Source organism: Calidris pugnax, unplaced genomic scaffold, assembly GCF_001431845.1.
Source record: "Calidris pugnax isolate Ruff unplaced genomic scaffold, ASM143184v1 scaffold219, whole genome shotgun sequence".
NCBI classification, from domain to species: Eukaryota; Metazoa; Chordata; class Aves; order Charadriiformes; family Scolopacidae; genus Calidris; species Calidris pugnax.
The window spans coordinates 12,307,530-12,320,905 of record NW_015094507.1 but is presented as its reverse complement, the minus strand read 5'-3'; the positions used below and the strand labels follow the sequence as shown (position 1 = coordinate 12,320,905).

Sequence of the window (13,376 nt, the reverse complement as noted above, 5' to 3'; positions counted from 1 at the left end):
TTCTTTTCTCTAAGATGTATTTTCTTTTCAAACAAACATCAATGAAATAGAAGCAAAGCACAAATAATGCAGGTAAAATGATTCTACCTCTCTTTCATCCATCTTCAGCCATTGTTTGGGATCATCCTCGGTGGCTAGGAAAGCTATCAGATCTAAGGCAGTGAGCCTTGTCTGACGTCTGGATGACACAAAAATAAGAACAGGCTTGGCTGGAGAATGACTCCGAATTGCTGTTGAGGAAAACAGAACTTGAGAATTAGGCCCTTTAATGACAAAAATTAGAGTTTCTCTTTGCAATACCTAGACAGCTGATATACAGGTACATATACTTAGTCTCTGTTCTGCCAGACAGATACATCTGAGGTGAGAGTATACCATCTCTGAATCAAAGATCATATAACTATGCTTAGCTAAGTCTGAGTTAATTTGCCCTGTTACTTCAGTGATCATTATAAGTGAACTAAGAGAAGCTGTTAGGAAAAAAAACCAACAGCAAAACACCACAAAATCTGGACAAGCTTTCGAGACTTCAAAGCTTGTCAATTTTTCTACCACTGCCTAATAAGCATGTTATGATTTTCTACCCTATTAGGATATGTTTTCTCAGGCTAAGTGCCATCAAGGTTCAAACCTTGCTTTCTGTCTGACCCGGAGCTTGGACTGCATAAACTCCTGTCTGCCTGCAAAGGATCACTTCAATTTATGAAAACCAGAAAAGGTAAAAAAGTAGAAAGTACCTTTTCAATAGCTGCTATGAAAGTGGGCATTATGGTACAAAACAACTTTGTTTCTGTTTACTGATTAGTCAGATACATTTAAACCAATTATATTTTAGGACTTTTTTAAAAAGAATTTTCTTGCTCAGCCCACGTTTGAAAAGTTTCAGGTTGCAACAAAATTTTTATGGTCTCAGGAATAAGTATTGCCATGGAAATGCTAAAATAACCTTGACTGTATCCTGCCAAACAAGTGGGGAAAAAAGCCCTCAATAAATCATACGTCTACAGATTTTCTAACATCAACAAGCTCTGGAAGTATAAACAGGTGTACGTAGAATTTCAAATACTTTCTCTAAATCTCTTATAAATCCATCTGTGTGTTTTGTCATGTAATTCTCATTCTAGCAATTAAATTTATGCATTGTTAATTTCTGAAAACTATTTCATGCTATCCACCATCACATATTGTTCCCCAGTTCGTTAAGTACTACCCAGCATGTGCTCCTGCATATACACACACTATACAGTTGTGAAATTATTGAAATAAGATAATTCATGTGTATTTATACCTTACAACTATATATGCCAATATATCTATATATTTTAAAAGCCCAACATCTAATGGATTTTTGTTGCTTCAGGAACAGGTGTGGTAGAACAGCCCAAGACAGATTTATTGTTCATTAGTGTTTTTGTACAATGCTCTTGTGGAGGTGTAAATAATCTGAGCTGTCAAGATTGGTCTCTAGTCCACAATCAATACTTTGCTTCTGTCATAAGGCTAATTAAAGCAGCTAAAAAGTCACCTCACAAATGTCACCTCACAATCAACAGCAGTTCACATTACAAAATTTATTTTGGAGGTTATTTTTAATTGATATAATAAATATTCCTTATGTAACCAAAACAAAACATGTTCAAATAAAATACGAGAGTTTTTCTTAAATCTATCCTGCTTGCCAGCTTTGTTAAGAATAAAAAATTGAAACCAGAAGCATATCTGGATGCACTACAAATTCTGAATTTTATGGTTATTGCTTTGAAACTAGAATTATAGGAGGTTACCCTGACTTGCAACTTCTGTTCACAATTTTTTAAATGCTTACATACAGCGGTCCATATGAAAATACCCCAGCAGATTAATAATACGAATGGTTTTATTACTTTCTAAATTTCAAATATTTTTACACAAATGTTTCTTTACGGTGTCAAGCACTAAGGGAAAACACATTTTTTTTCCCCTTCATTAGCACTAATTTTATTCTCCTGTTCTAAATACATTACATTCCACTCTTATATGTTGCATTTGCAGCACACTTTATGTTTCAGACAAATAGCTTTGGGCCATTAGCGGAGCAGATTCCCCCTGTACATGCCAAGAGTACATACAGTAACACATGTTGTAAATGTGCTGCAAATGAACCGTGTAAAGTGCTCAAAGTCTTTCTTTCTTTTACAGAAAGAAGGGAAAGGTCTGGGAGCTTGTTGCTTACCCTGAAATGCAGGTTTGTTCATGCTGGCCATGCGAGGACAGTAATGCTGCCCAGGGAAGCCCTGAATGTGCACCTCCAGAGGAACTGGGCGTACTGATGGTCGGAAGTTGAACAGACCCATCTACAAGAAAACATTTTTTTCGAGTTTAACCTTGAATTAACTTATACAGTACTATTTTTCTTCTCTGCAACACAAATACGTATCCATCTTCTGAAACGTTTTTTCATACCTGATTAATATTTAGCCAGTCAGCAAGGTCTCTGGCATTTGCTAAAGCAGTGGATAAACCAACTACTCTTACAGGCTTCTCTGTGTGAGATGAGATGAAGTTTGTTCGAGACACAATGACTTCCAATACTGGGCCTCTCTCATCCCCTAGTATATGAAAAGTCCATTGTAAAACAGAGAAAAAGATAAGGTTCAGATGTCAAAAAGTACAGTCACATCATAAGTACCAGCACACTTCTTCAAATTTAGCAATGATTCTGATTAAAAATAACGCAACATGCTCACCTAGCAGATGGATCTCATCTATTATAAGAATGGAAACTTTCTGAACGTAGCTTCTGTTCTGCCAGCTTCTGCTGACACCATCCCACTTCTCTGGGGTAGTAACGATCAGGTCAGCTTGGGCAATAGCTCTCATATCAGGAGTCACATCTCCTGTCAACTCTACAACCCTGTAATCAAGAAAGACAGTGGCTTGGCTTTGCAAAACATTAGAACATCTTAAATATTCAAATATTAACTCCTAAACATTAACTCTTAAAAGAGAGGAGAAACAAAATTAAACAAAGTCATTTTGTTTCTGGTCAATTACTTGTAACAGGATTTTCAAAATTATATTAAATAAACCTGTCTCTGTTTTCCTAGCAGATACCATATAAACACCAAATACCATTCCTTAACAAAATCATATAAAAAGAAGAGGGTGAATGTGAGTCCCAAACCATCGATGGTTAATTTTTCAAAATGAAGATAGAATAATAATATTAGTAGTTTATAATACGAATCATAACATCCTGTCAGCCAGGATGAAAGCTTTCCAGAAAGCTACCAAGTTGCTGCCTGCTGTTCAGTATAGATTTCTGGTTTGAATAACGAGGATAGATTGTAGTGTATCTGCATTTATTGGTGAAGCTCCATTATGACTGGAGCAGAAATTATCCTGAGGTCATGTTTTGGGAAGATTAGCAGAGTTTTTCCAACTGTTTGCCTTATTATCCTTTCAAGTTCTACAAACAGCATTTGAAACGATCCATCATTTTAGACTGAATATAATGGATTTGTCACATTTCTATGACACATTCTATGTCCAGTTGAACATCTAATAAAAAGTCCTGAAAATAATCTGTATCTTCTGTTCAAACTTTCAGTCACAAGTAATAGAGTAAATTTCAAAAAGGAAGTATTACCAGAAAATATTTTAAGATTAAAAGGCAAATTTATCCTCACAGGCCACTAAAACAGGAAAAAAATATAATTTGCCAATTAGTAAGTCACTACTACGATAATAGCTGGAATCTCATGGGTAACTTCATGTACTGTAGAGTAGCACCTCTTTCTATTGAAACCTTTACCTTACAAAAAAAAGCTATATATGTATATATGTGAAAAGGAAAAGGCCCTAAATAATGCATCCTATGGATATAATTTTTAACTCAAAAAGTATAATTTTGGAAAGCATCAACATATCTGATATACCTTATATGCCATAAATTAATGGCTGAACTCCAACACATGAGAAGATCAGCAAGAAATTAATAATATAAAGGAATAGAAGTATATCTAACTTATATATGAAGGATAACATGAATACTGGTATACAGTACATGCAACTCTTATGAGTTCCTTATAGCTGAGGTTCCTAAAGAAAGCTTATTTTACACTGCAATTTCAATTTCCAAGGATACTGGAGAGAAATCTGAGCTTCATATCTGTTATACTAGCAAGTAATGAGAACGGAAATAGCTGGCTATCAAAGTGTATCCCTTCTTTAGTTTTAATTTTGCTATCACTACAATGATTATTGATCGCATTTTTTGATTTTTTAAGTATTTGAAATTTGAAGGATAATATACAATCAAAACCTATACTGAAATAGTCAAAAGTATTCTGTAGATTTTATTCATACTTGATGGGCTGTTCTTTTGCTTCCCATTTCTCTTATTAGGTAAGAAGAAACATACTTTTTACCAAGTTTTTCTTCAATCCTAACTTTCCAGTCCTCAATTCTTTCACGAACAAGTGCTTTTAAGGGTGCGATATACACTGCCTGCAAAAGAAAAGTCATAAAACCAGAAGTTAAACAAGAAACCTTTAATAAAATGTACCTTTATTAAAAAGTTTACCAAGGAAAAAAATTATTTAATACTTGTGAGATTTGAACATACTCATTATCTACAAAATTCAATTAAAATGCTTATTATTTTAAGCAAAATGTCACAATATTTTCCTCAACGAAACCTGCTGCGAAGGGGGAAATACTCTGACATGTAGAAACAACAGTTATTTACAGATTTCTGGTTAAATAGTCTGAAGCTTTGGAACATGAAGAAACTGCGACATGAATTCACATACATTGTTTAAAATGTATAGCCAGGTTTCCAGCTTTATTAAAACCTAAAAGATATATTCCTTTGAGAGCTGGTTATTTTGTAAGTGTAATAGATAACTGGAAAACAGGTGAGTGTCATGTTTACCTCACGTGGACTAACAAATTACATGAAGATATTGAAATTTGAAATTGATATTTCAAAGATGAATAAGGGATTTATGTACATGATTTCTGTTAATTTCAAAAGGTCATTCTTTGGTTAAATCTCACAGTCAGATACAAATACCTTTTCCAAAGACTTTGAAGGTAAAATGCAGTTAACTAAGACAGAATGCCTAACTCAAGATACAGATATATATCCACTTTGAAAACAAAACCCCAAAAGCTGAGTTGTGCAGCTTTTAGACAATTTAAGAAATAAAACGTGGGGGCAAGTTGGAACAGCAAATTGGATTGTAGCAATTAATTGCAACTTCTTCGTTTAAATAAGAGAGGGTTAGTTGTATTCCAAGGGAGGGGAATCAAAACTATAAAAATCCAGCAAGCCTGTATGTCATGTTTTTAGAATTAACACCAGTTGTATGCCGATTAATGAAGTTAAAATAAAAGCCTATGTACATAATGCAGCATCATTTTGTATCCAGACAGGTATAAAGCGGAGAAAGCAAAATTCAGTTTGCCATAGTCTTTTTCTAGGCTTTTGTATTGCTGAAAACATGCCTACACAAAATTATCCTAGTAAACCTATTTTACAAACCTTTGATGTGGGATACTTGTTAAAAACTCTAAAGATGGCTAATTCAGCTGCAACAGTTTTTCCAGAACCCGTAGGTGCTCCAAGAAGAACATTACAGTCTGTGTGATAAAGTGTATGAAATATCTGGGTCTGGATAGGGTTGAAGTGTGTGAATTTGTACAGGACTTCATATTCCCGATGTCCCAAGGCTGTGATAGGCAAAGGCTGAAGATCTAGAAGTTCTAAAAACAGAAAATAATCGTAAGTGCATGCCAAGAGATGCCATGACATAACACAGTTTATTATGAAGATAAAGATATAAACAGCATTTTAGTGAAAAACAACTTTCATCGGAAATAGTTTTACTTAATATCTCATATGACACTGAGTCCACACTTGGGTCATTGTTAACTTTGATGAGGAGCAACGAAAAGTTGATTTTATAGTTCTGAAGTATTTCTGGAAGTACTGTTAGGATTCTGATAGTTGTGAACCATTCATTTGCAAAAATTAATCTTTTTCTTAAAGCTGTTTCCTTTTTATCCAGTTGTAGTAAGTTCTAAACCCACTGCATTAGATTATATATTATTATATATATGTCCAGCTTCTTATGAGAACAGAATGGATGACAGCATAGACTGTATATTTCAGATTCAAGAAAAAAATCTGTTTAAGAAGGAAGGATTGTTTGGAGTTTCTAAGTTGGTGGAGTAATACAAATCAGGCAAGCAGACCTAAATTTTGCATCTAATCCTTTAAACATGTAATTAAAGACATAATCTTAATAAATAAACAAACAGCCTTTCAATATATGATTCTCGATGTATCTTGATGGCATCTGCTATCCAAACAATTAGAGATTGTGGAATTTGGAAGATGATATATATAACCAGATTGGATTTGGAGTCCTACCAAATTAAGGAGACTGCAGTGATTCTGCTATGCAGATGCTTGCTTTGAAGTATGGTTTGGTGGTTTTTTTTTTTTTTTTTTTTTGGTTGGAGGCGTCGACTAGTCGAGCATACTGGCAAAGGTGACTTTAAAGCAAATTAATTGCGTAAAACTATTTTTTTTTTTTTTTTTTTGTGGCTGGACGTCTCATTGTCTTTTCAGGGTGCTTCACATTAAGGTATGATATGGGAATCATAAAATCTACTGAGGCAATGATGCCTAATATTCTTCACATGCTTTTCACTGGTACCTTATGGCTGTTTTACCATTCCCACTGAAACTGTGATTTCTTGGGCTCTGTTGAGGAGAAAGAAGGTTTTTTCCTAGCAGGGCCTCTACGTACTTCATTGTTGAGTGGGAACCAGATGGGAATTGAAATCAATTACCATAAATCCTAGAGGCTCCATAACTGGTGATGTGTAAATATCTTTCTGTTTCTTCTGAATAGTAGTCAGTGATCAGTCAATTAGATAAAAAGGTTACACATGCTTTTCCAGACAGCGTAGGTACAGTATAACAATAGCTAAACACTTCACAAACACATGTGAATTTATGCATGCCAAAGGACAACACCGTACGAGAACTGAGTATTTCTGAAGGCACTCACTTCACAGACTGCGAGATGAGCCAAATGTAATTACAGTGGAAAGGTTTTACAATGACATCAGGCCCAATGAATGTATAAAGCAATTTATGTATCCAGAAAAAAAGAAGCAAAACACAAACATATGCTTCTGTGCCAAGTGTTAAAAAGGGAGGGGGAGGGGAAGGCCACGACTTGATCAGCGGTGCTGAGTTGAAATGCGATAGTCAGTACTGTAACAGTGCTTGCTATAACGAATTTATTTTAGTAAAATTAGTAAAATGTTTCATATTTTCAAAATTTTAACTGATCGTTATTTCTTTGCTGAATGCCATTAAAATACACCCATCCATTTCAAGATTACTTTGAACCAGTCCAGAAGAAATGTAATGCTTACAAGCACTAGACAAGACATACCTTAACACAGATATTTGCTTGGTTTTATATGATAGTTTCAATTTTCCTATGGTTTATAGAGAACCCAGAGTAACTAAAAGGCTGGTACTATGTTGAGATGAAATTAGCTGCTTTTTGTTCAGGAACTTAAAATTTTAGAGATCTTTAAAGTTACTGAAGAAATGGTCTCAATAATACAAATATATCACGAAGTGAAATTCCATATAATTTTCTATGATGAAGCAGAACTTAAGAGATTTATTGCACTATTATAGGGAAAATCAGTAGGAATAAGCTGAATTAAAACAAAATGATCAAATTTGAGGTTACCTGTGTGGGGTGGATGTCTCTCTGGAAGAATCAAATGTTGAAAATTTATGATACATACTGCCTCTGCTCCTAACCATCTATCGGACACAGCTCGAATGTAATATTGAGAAGGAAGAGGTTCAAAAATTGGGATTGTGAACACCAGCAGTTGAGGTTCTTTAGTAATGACCTAATGCAAACACACAGAGAACAATTACTACACAGACAAACCAGTAACTTGAAAAAAATCATAGTTTGCCTCATTTCTATAAGCACCACCAACACAAAGCAATAAAGTATGTGTGCAAAATGTTCACATCTTTATAAAATATTTCACCACTGGGAATACATGTTGTCCCCATGGACTTCAAAAAATAAAAATAAGGTTTGCTCTTCACCTTTTTCTTTAACAGAAAAAAACCATTAGAGATTTCTTTTTTTCACCTAGAAATATCTGTCCCACCAAGGAGGAGAAGAAAAAGGGACATTTGTGGAAGTCCAAGCTTATCACATACATCTGAAACTGAAAGCTGTGCTACTGATCTGAAACTGCTTAGGTCAAAATGCAAATCCACGTCTCACTAACTTTATTTTTGTCTTGCTATGAGATTCTGAATAAAATCCATTACCTGTTTTTTTTGAATGATGAAGTATTCTGAATGATAAATGTGATCATTAGTAGGGTCTTCTACCCAAATCCACCAGGGCTCTCCAACAGTGCCGTGTACCTTTAAGAACAGAAAAGATAACTTTGGTATAGTTGTAATAAGCTCCTCTAGACTTGCTAGGTATTTTGGATAGATTTCTAAATGATGTAGGCTTATAAAGGAATACAGAAATATAGAAATAGGAGGCACGAGCAATGTAATATTTTTAATTAGATTACTCTGCTTAAAACTTATGTTTCAAGAAGAGTTTGGTTAAGGTACATATAAAGAAATAGACATAATTGAAACGCAACTGAAGTTGTGCCTCAGATGTTTATAAATAGACTGAATTCCCAGGCTTTCCTCTAGGCTCCTGAAAAAGGACTCCTCCTCCTTTTTTCTCCTTATACTTCTGTCTTCAGATTCTGTCTAGAGGATTGCCTTTTGCTATCCACTGCTCATTTTTCAGTTAAAAACATTCTCTCACGAAAAATTGGACACTGAATTGTGACATTCCTCTCTCCTCCTCTCTCTCTCTCTTCCCATCTCCTCTAGCTATGGTAAGCAGATTCAGGAGGCTGCAGGTGTAGCCATTGCTACAGGTGTGTGAAGTGAGAAGAGCATAAACAGAGCTGTCTCTTGATGATGCCCGTGCCATCTGGCAACACTTTATTCCATCCTAGATTTTTGTTTGCTTTGTTGTGTACCTTATTTTGCAACGCCAGCCACAAATCATAGCTAGGTAGGATGCTCACTTAAGAATTTTTGTTTCTTTGTCAGAATAAATAGCTTGTACCAAAGTGCAAACATTTCAGGTAAATATCTAGGAAAAGAAGGAAAATGCATAATAAAAGAGTATGGAAGACAACTATTAAAAGACCATAGATTTTTGATGTCTTTTGATAAGGACTGATGTAAGGTACAAAATCAGTACGAAAATGAAAAAAAAAGTTGGAATTATTCCTAAACTCTAGTTTACAGGAAAAAACCCAAAGCGCATAGTTGCTTCTACTGGCAATTTCAATGCTACAGGAATCTGGTATTGATTCACACAGCACACATTATTTTCAGCATAATTCATTATTGTGTATGTGTTGGAAAACAGTCTGTGCTGGCTTTTGAAGACAAAAATGTATACCAAGAATAGAACTAAGGTGCTTTTGTTTCTTTTTTTAAAGCAGTTGCACAATAGATAAGTAGATGGGCAATAAAGATGCTGTCACTCATTTTCATTACATTTGAATGTCACCAGCAGCTTCACCAGGCACTGAAGCACTGAAACTGAAAGGACACAGGTCAGTGCAGGTGACATTTTGAAAAACTGCAGTGAGACTACTACTTCGTCAGGGTTTAGGAGAATTTAAGAAAGGAAAGAAGAATTAAGGCAGGCGGTAAAGTTCAAAGCTGGGAAATCTTATTATCAACTGTAACTGCATCTTAGTTTTGGAGAGTCCTGTGACAAAGTTGCACGGGGAAAAAAGGGCCATGTGGGAAAATAGAACACAGCATGATCTTCAGTAATGATTCTCAAGAACTCTGGGGAGCTCTGAAGAACTGACACATACCTGTAATCTGGGAAACCATCGCCCTAAAACTGCATGTCTGATACATGACTCGGCTAATTAACACTAGTTGCATTATTGTCTATTTCTGCTGGACTCCTCCTGGCTGCAGTAAGGCTCACTTGCTCTGTCTAGGTGTGTGTATCATCCTTTGCTTCCAGCAATATAGTAAGAATTTTCCACCCGGATATGGCTCACATGCTTGTACTGAACTGAAGGGCTTCCAGCACTGAAAGCTGCAGCCATTAAAGATCAAGATGATGTTGTATCTTGCAACTACCAAAACATATCTTCTTTCTCTTGTGAAGGCAAGTGCAAAATTTGTGATGGGATCATTCTAGAATTAAGTATCCAGGTAAAGGAATAGTCTCAAACCCATGGAATGTCAGCCAAGCGAGGCACTTCAGTTAAGTATGGTCTTTAAATGTTTAGTATTCTGATTTAATTTGACTACTCCCATTCTTTGAATAGGATTTTTGGCAGCTAGTTTTTGTACCAACCACAGCTCTACCAATAAGTTCCTATAGCATTCTTCTGAATAGCTTGCTAAAATACTGCGTGATGATGGAGAAGCAGTTTCGCAGTGTCAATGGTTGAATTTAAGACAGTTATCCATTATTCGAGACTATTAAAGTTTAACAGCTTGCTTTTTTCTCATCTACTGTGATAGAAGTTTCATTTACTGAAGAAACAAGAAAATCAACAGTTACTTTACAAAAATAAAAAAAAGAAAAAAAGTTTTCCAAGTTTTGACGAGTACCAATATATAAACTCACACAAAAAGAGCTCCGTAAGTTGCATTGATAAAACAATCATGTTTCCAAAGTAACCATTTGGAAAACTGTGTCAAGTGGTCAGAGCAGAAACCAGATTTTTGCCGAAGTTTTGCTATAACTTTTTAAGTTCAAAATGAAAATAAGAGAGTATAATTCTGTGTAGAATTCTTTTCAATTTATAAAAATATAGAAGAACCTATATTTTGTAGAAAAACCTAAAAATGGATTGAGAAATTACTTTTTATAAAGATACAGTTTAATATTAAGAACAGTCTTTTATTTTTGGTCTTGAATAGATTACAGGTAAAGTGGATGAAAGACTGAATAATAAAAAAATCATTTCAATCCTAAAAGTAATGCCTGTTTGCCTTCCGAAGTATTGCACATAAATAAAGCAGCAAAAAAATAACTCATAATTCATGTTAGGAATTCATTCAAATATTTGTGTAATAAATCCAGGTAGCAAACAAAATCTAACTCTCTGTATTTTGATCATTAATGTCCCATTCATAAGCTAACTTGGTGAGGCTTCCAAAAAGAAAAGAAAGAGCCTTTAGGCAGGGAAAATAAATTCTAAAATTATATAAATATTTGTGGAATAAAAAAAAATTTCTTGTGATTAAGGCAAATTTGCAATGTAAGGGATTTTAAAATTATTTTTTCATAGAAGAACTGACATTTATATACACCTTTCAGAATAATTTATCTTAAGCATGAATCTCCTAAGCGCAAAAAAAAAAGAAAAGTATGCTTGCCCATTTAGGTGTCTTTGCCTTGCTTCTGTAGGAAGTTTCAGAAATACCAGCAACAATACAATGCCCCCATGTGGACATTTGTATTTCATTTAGATTTATCTTAAATCTATTTCTAATGAACAGATTCTGAATCAAAGGGTGTGCAACTAAATGTGCAACTGGTGCAACTCCTTTCATATAAATTTGCACCATAAAATACAGATGAATATAATTCCAAACATATCTCAGTTTTTCTGTTCAGACAAGTCCCAACGGAAAAAAACAAGCACTGATGTTGGGAATGTTCACTTGTAAAGCCGTAAAGAGCAGCAGAACTTGGCACACATGAACTGTATTTCAAGGCTTTATTTTCTGTGTTTGACATTCATTCATAGTTCAGAGCGCCATCTGTGCCTCCCTTTTTCTTGCTTCTCCTTTTTGGGCATATAACTCAAATCTATGTGTGACTACTATTAATATTCAGTATAAGCACTTGTTTCAACATGTTATAAAGAGCACAACCCTGTAACAATTAATGGAAATATAAAGATGATCTTTGGGTGCCACCTTCTACAGAAGTCTTAAAGGTCTTTCGATTCCTATTATCAAATTTGCTTTTCAGCTAAAATAAGTACTTTTTTCCTTATCCAAACAGCTATGGTCTCCCTGTGATCATCTCCTTTATTAAAGCTAAATTTATGCTTCCTGTCCTTCCTCCACCTCCTTGGTTTTATTTTACCTGATCGTTCCATGTGAAGTCGGGAGCGATGTTCAGCCGCACTCGGAGCACCGTGCGGGTAATTGGCTGAATCGTTGCTTCCATTACGATGGAGGGGATTTGATGGACACACTGTTTTACCTTTAACCCAATCTTCACATGATGCAGCATATGACCTGCCAAGAAAGCATTAGGTGTAACAAATTTGCATTTCCAGGAAAAATAATACAACTCCGACTTTCAAATAGGCTTTCAGAGAGGAGTATTATTGCTTGCTTGTTTTGCTCTTAGGTGCATAAATGTCTGACTCCCCTGACCTGGCATGTCTGAATATTTTGTAATACTTAACTTGAATTAGCAATTTAGACCCTAGAAAAATCAGTATTAACCCCTCTGTTGGCTATAACTAAGGGGTTAAAATAACTATTAAGTATTCACACTGAAAACATATTATGTCAAGCCACTTCCCTTTCCTTTACTGACTTTTTGACCAAGCTCTTACCAAGCCATATAGTTCTTTTTTTAAGCATGAATACTGACCTTTTACTTAACGAAGGGCACACATTTGAACTTCTGCAGTTCCTGTGTAGTGATTCAAGCAGACAGAACGCTTCCTAACACTGCGTAAAGGTACCTAATAGCTTAAAAATGCACCCAAATAGTAAACACCTCACAGCAGCTCTGATCTTTCAGAATACACCAGCGTGTAACTGAGACAAAGGAAAAACTAAATGTTGCAATGTTTTTTATTTTCTATCACAGTCATGGTAACTAAGGCAATAAAACTATGATATTATTTGAAAAAAAATTCTACTTGTATTTTACAGCTGAAATGTCTGGTCCCTTGCTCTTCATTTTAAATATAAAACAAGGTTTGTAGCAGTGATTTCTTTTTTTCCTGAAAAATATTGCAACTTCTTACTTATTTAGGGAAAGAAGGTTGATTTATCCCATGTTCACTGAAATTGCTTGTACAATTATGCGGAGTGTATTTTAAATTTTAACTGTAATGGACATAAGTATTTGCTGTTAAAAGCTACCTTACAAATACCTACTGATATTTTCTGATACCGTTATGTGGTTCCTGTGCATGCTCGCCCATTTAAAAAAAAAAAAAAAAAAAAAAAAAAAAAAAAAAACCAAAATTACAAGCTCCTTGGCCTTGATCACGCCTCTGGTCTCCACCTGCTACTA

General features: G+C 34.9%; 1 protein-coding gene across 1 annotated transcript in view; it reads right to left on the bottom strand.

Moving 5' to 3' along the window:
- ASCC3 (activating signal cointegrator 1 complex subunit 3) overlaps positions 1–13,376 on the bottom strand; it is a 257,319-nt gene that overhangs the window by 66,337 nt on the left and 177,606 nt on the right. The window contains exons 22-30 of the mRNA XM_014964733.1: positions 12,204–12,358; positions 8,375–8,473; positions 7,767–7,935; positions 5,528–5,748; positions 4,403–4,488; positions 2,727–2,893; positions 2,443–2,588; positions 2,213–2,333; positions 88–230 (exon numbers count right to left, since the gene is read on the bottom strand). Coding sequence (XP_014820219.1) covers positions 88–230; positions 2,213–2,333; positions 2,443–2,588; positions 2,727–2,893; positions 4,403–4,488; positions 5,528–5,748; positions 7,767–7,935; positions 8,375–8,473; positions 12,204–12,358 — 1,307 coding nt within the window. The remainder of the gene's footprint in view (positions 1–87; positions 231–2,212; positions 2,334–2,442; positions 2,589–2,726; positions 2,894–4,402; positions 4,489–5,527; positions 5,749–7,766; positions 7,936–8,374; positions 8,474–12,203; positions 12,359–13,376) is intronic.